We start from the raw sequence: 3,550 nt of genomic DNA, 5'->3' as shown, positions 1-3,550 counted from the left end.
CAATGTGAAAGAATTTTTAGTAAGATGAATAGAATTAAAACTAAGTCAAGAAATAGATTAATTACTTCAACTGTTTCCGCAACCTTAATGACCAGTGAATGTATAAAAGAACATGGTAGAGGTATTTGCGTCGATTTTGTGCCATCCAAAGAAATGTTTGATAGAATGTGTTCAAATAACTTATATCCTAAGACTGATTTAATCGATACATACGATTTTATACTTAAAGATTAAATATGAATAATAATTAATAATAAATATAAATATATAATATAATAATAAAAATATGTTGTTTTCTATGAATAATGATAATGTAATAATAATAACGATAATGTACGATAATGTACGATAATTTAATGATAATCCGTGTACGATAATATACGATAATTTCATAAGTTGTGTACGATTTTCGGCTACTTAAAATCTGGCAACACTGGCAAGAAGCTCCGTCGCAGGCCAAGCCGGATCGGCCTCTCATCACTCAGTTTTTTGCCTTCAACGGCTTTGGTCGTCACCAACTTTCTGCGTTCAAAATCTCACCTGCACGCTGTCAACCACACCACGCGGCATTGTTCACGTTGCTAACCCGTGGGTGCAGGCATCGACCAACACCGACGACCACGAACGACACCTGCTCTCATCATATTATCGACCCCGACGACGAATTACGATGATGGGCTAGACGAACCACGAGGGCCTGGGCGGCGGCCAACAGCTGACCCAGTCAGATTCAACCATGCAGCACAGCGTCAAAAGTCGTAATTTGTTATTTCATTTCCCCTGTTCCCCCCCATACAAGCACGTAGGCCACAGATTATACAAAACTCGTGTTTGTATAATCTGTGTGCCAGAGGAGGCGTCGCACGACGTGGGTCCCCAAAATAAATTGTCACCACAAAATAATGTTCCGGCGAATGTCAGCCAAAGCCGTTTTTCCCGGTAACCCTGTGAGGGCACACCATGAGAAATATGGTGTGTCGCCTCCTGTGGGCCGAGAAAAGCGTGCCACCACTTTACTTGTCAGCCCAAAATATTATTCTGTAATTGCCATGTGTCGGCCCGACTTGTTATTTTGCGCTTGCCATGCGTCCAATTTTATTATATAACGTTATTACGTGTCAATTTATTATATTACATTGTATTTGCCAAATTTTATTATTATTTAAATGATACAATCTCTCTTATATTAGTTTATTATATTTATTCTAATAGCCAAACTTTAATTATTATTATTATTTTTTTATTATTTCTCTTTCCCCCCATAAATCCTCGGAATTCATTTGCCGTTGCGTGTGCAAAGCCTATGAGTTCCACCGACGTGGCCCTCGGGCCACCACGCGGTGCGGCTCATAGGTCACGGCCTAAGAGTTCCGCTTCGGTCGTGGGTGGTTTGTGGTAGCTTAAAAAACTACTGGAAGCTCACAAAGCATTGGTCGTCAATGAAAGGAGTGTTGGTGTGATCTTTGCGAACATGGATGCAGTCAACAAATACAGAGAAGAATTGGCCACTGTGACATTGGTTGGGATTGATGGGCCGTTCAAGACTGTGCCTCGTGTTCCAGCAGATTTGAAATGTTTCCTTACTATCCAGGTGGTTTTCAAAAGTGTAGTAATAGTGTTGGATAATTGATATTTTTTATGAATAATCTAAATTCTTTTTTCTTAACATATTTCTCACTATTTACTTTTTATTTTTTTTTTAGTCCTTTCCAATGGTCTATGCTCTACTGGGGAGCATGACTGAAGAAGTCTATGCGGCTCTGTTTGATATTGTAAGAAATATTTTACCTTTGAATTATCAACGTGTTTGTTTTATTACAGATTATGAAAAAGCTCTGATGTCAGCCGGAAAGCCAATTGAGATGTTGTTGGTTCCATTTTACTCAGGTAGTTTTTTAATAACTTATGTGCACTTAGTGATCATAATATAAAAAAAAAAATAATATTTTTTCTAGTCAATTGTACGGTATTGTCACCGAAGGATGAACAGTGTTTGTAATTTAATCCGTACGAACCCAGTAGCTGCTCGAGTTCTCAGAATGGTAAATTTAAGTTTAATATTTGTATTCAATTGTATTTATCTTTAATACACCATTGTGTTTTTAGGTTTTGGCATTACCTCACCTGCCCGCAACCAGGAATGACCCGCGCTGTCCATTTTCCATGGAGGATGGTTTCGATGCTATCATGGACTACACAAGACAATTTCCTCCAATTGAGGTATGAGAAACTTTCTAATTGGGTATGTGCAATATTTTTGGTTGTTACAGGTCGGTCCAGGTTTAATCAGTTGTTTTGGAGAAGAATATAGAACCAACAACTACTTGGAGTCTTTCCACGCTACACTTCTAACCCAAATGCAAAGACATCCCAATATATGGAATTTTATTCGTGAGTTTTTGCAGTACAAGGTGTATCGTGTTTTATATGTTGCATCCTTGTGTTAAATGTTTGTTGTTATCAGTATCATCATTATTATAATATGTATTATTTTATGTTTCATGTTTAACCTCATAAGAAGTAGTGCTCACAGGATGTGTTGGTACATGTTGCGTCCTTGTCCTATATGTTTGTGTTTTTGTGTATCTCATTTATGTCATGTGTAAACTAACTAACACTAAGGAGTTAATGGTAAGCTAAGTAAGTAATTACCTGTTGTTTTAAAATTTGATTTTTAGGTTATTTATTTAATTTTTGTTTATGATTATGGTGTTTTTATTGTATGTATGTGTGTATGTATGTGTCTTGCTGTAACTTATATTATACTATAAACTATTACAATGTACTATTTTTTACTGATCAATTAATTTGCTTACAGAAAAACTGACTGTCCTTGAAAATCAGTATTTCGATGAAGCCAGAAGAAACCTAAGGGTGATTATTAATTTTTATTTGAACATAAATTGGTTTTTGGGCTGGTTACAGATATGTTATTTTTTCAACAAATAAACTTAATTATATATAATAATTACATTTCAGATTAGAGATGGAGCATCAAGGAGGGAACGAGAGAACACTACCACTGTCTTAGCAGGTTATGTGCAACAACTTAACAGAGATGAAGACCTCACAGGATTTTTGAGAAGGGCTGGACACCGCAATGATGGACACCTACAAGGCATAATCGGACCATATCCACAAGTAAATATATTTTATAATTTTATTTAAATCTTGTAAATTTATTTATATGATTGTTTTGTTTTTTAATAGGATCAGTAAGTATTGTACTTGTTATGTTTGTCTTCCGGTCGGTACCATATCAATATTTCACCTTAAATTACTAATAAAATGTATATTATATTTTAATAAACAACTCATTTTCAAATAGCAAATCGCTTGTTTTAAATTGCTTTCATCCATTATCCCTAGCTAATTGTCCTACAATAATTTTATATTTATTATCTTAAATAACTAAATTATTAAATATTACGAATGCCATGTTATTTGTCAGTTTATTTCATTTAACTTGTAAAGTATTGTGTAATTTAAAAAAAAAAATCAACACTTAAGAGATTCATTCCGAGGAAGTACAATATGGAAAAGAAGCTCA

At 35.0% G+C, this 3,550-nt stretch overlaps 1 protein-coding gene and 1 non-coding gene across 2 annotated transcripts; one reads left to right on the top strand and one right to left on the bottom strand.

Annotated features, from left to right (window-relative positions):
- The first annotated feature begins 1,290 nt into the window (after positions 1-1,290).
- Positions 1,291-3,326, top strand: LOC107882325. The gene is made up of 7 exons (XM_016800525.2): positions 1,291-1,609; positions 1,704-1,887; positions 1,956-2,042; positions 2,107-2,391; positions 2,819-2,874; positions 2,980-3,141; positions 3,211-3,326. Exons 4-7 carry the CDS (start codon positions 2,223-2,225, stop codon positions 3,217-3,219), a joined length of 396 nt encoding a protein of 131 aa, XP_016656014.1. The 5' UTR covers positions 1,291-1,609; positions 1,704-1,887; positions 1,956-2,042; positions 2,107-2,222; the 3' UTR covers positions 3,220-3,326.
- Positions 2,139-2,205, bottom strand: Mir3021-2 (microRNA mir-3021-2). The gene has a single exon (NR_128570.1). It is a non-coding gene; the product is annotated as a microRNA mir-3021-2 (primary transcript).
- Positions 3,327-3,550: the final 224 nt, after the last annotated feature.

This window comes from Acyrthosiphon pisum, chromosome A1 (assembly GCF_005508785.2).
Source record: "Acyrthosiphon pisum isolate AL4f chromosome A1, pea_aphid_22Mar2018_4r6ur, whole genome shotgun sequence".
NCBI classification, from domain to species: Eukaryota; Metazoa; Arthropoda; class Insecta; order Hemiptera; family Aphididae; genus Acyrthosiphon; species Acyrthosiphon pisum.
This window is presented reverse-complemented; position numbering and strand designations above follow the sequence as displayed.

What these genes read in the sequence shown, in the direction of transcription:
- LOC107882325 (XM_016800525.2), top strand. Translation starts at nt 2,223, where the DNA reads ATGAGAAACTTTCTAATTGGGTATGTGCAATATTTTTGGTTGTTACAG. An exon ending in CAATATATGGAATTTTATTC is followed by an intron (nt 2,392 to 2,818) that starts GTGAGTTTTTGC and finishes ATTTGCTTACAG; the next exon opens with AAAAACTGACTGTCCTTGAA. An exon ending in AAGCCAGAAGAAACCTAAGG is followed by an intron (nt 2,875 to 2,979) that starts GTGATTATTAAT and finishes ATTACATTTCAG; the next exon opens with ATTAGAGATGGAGCATCAAG.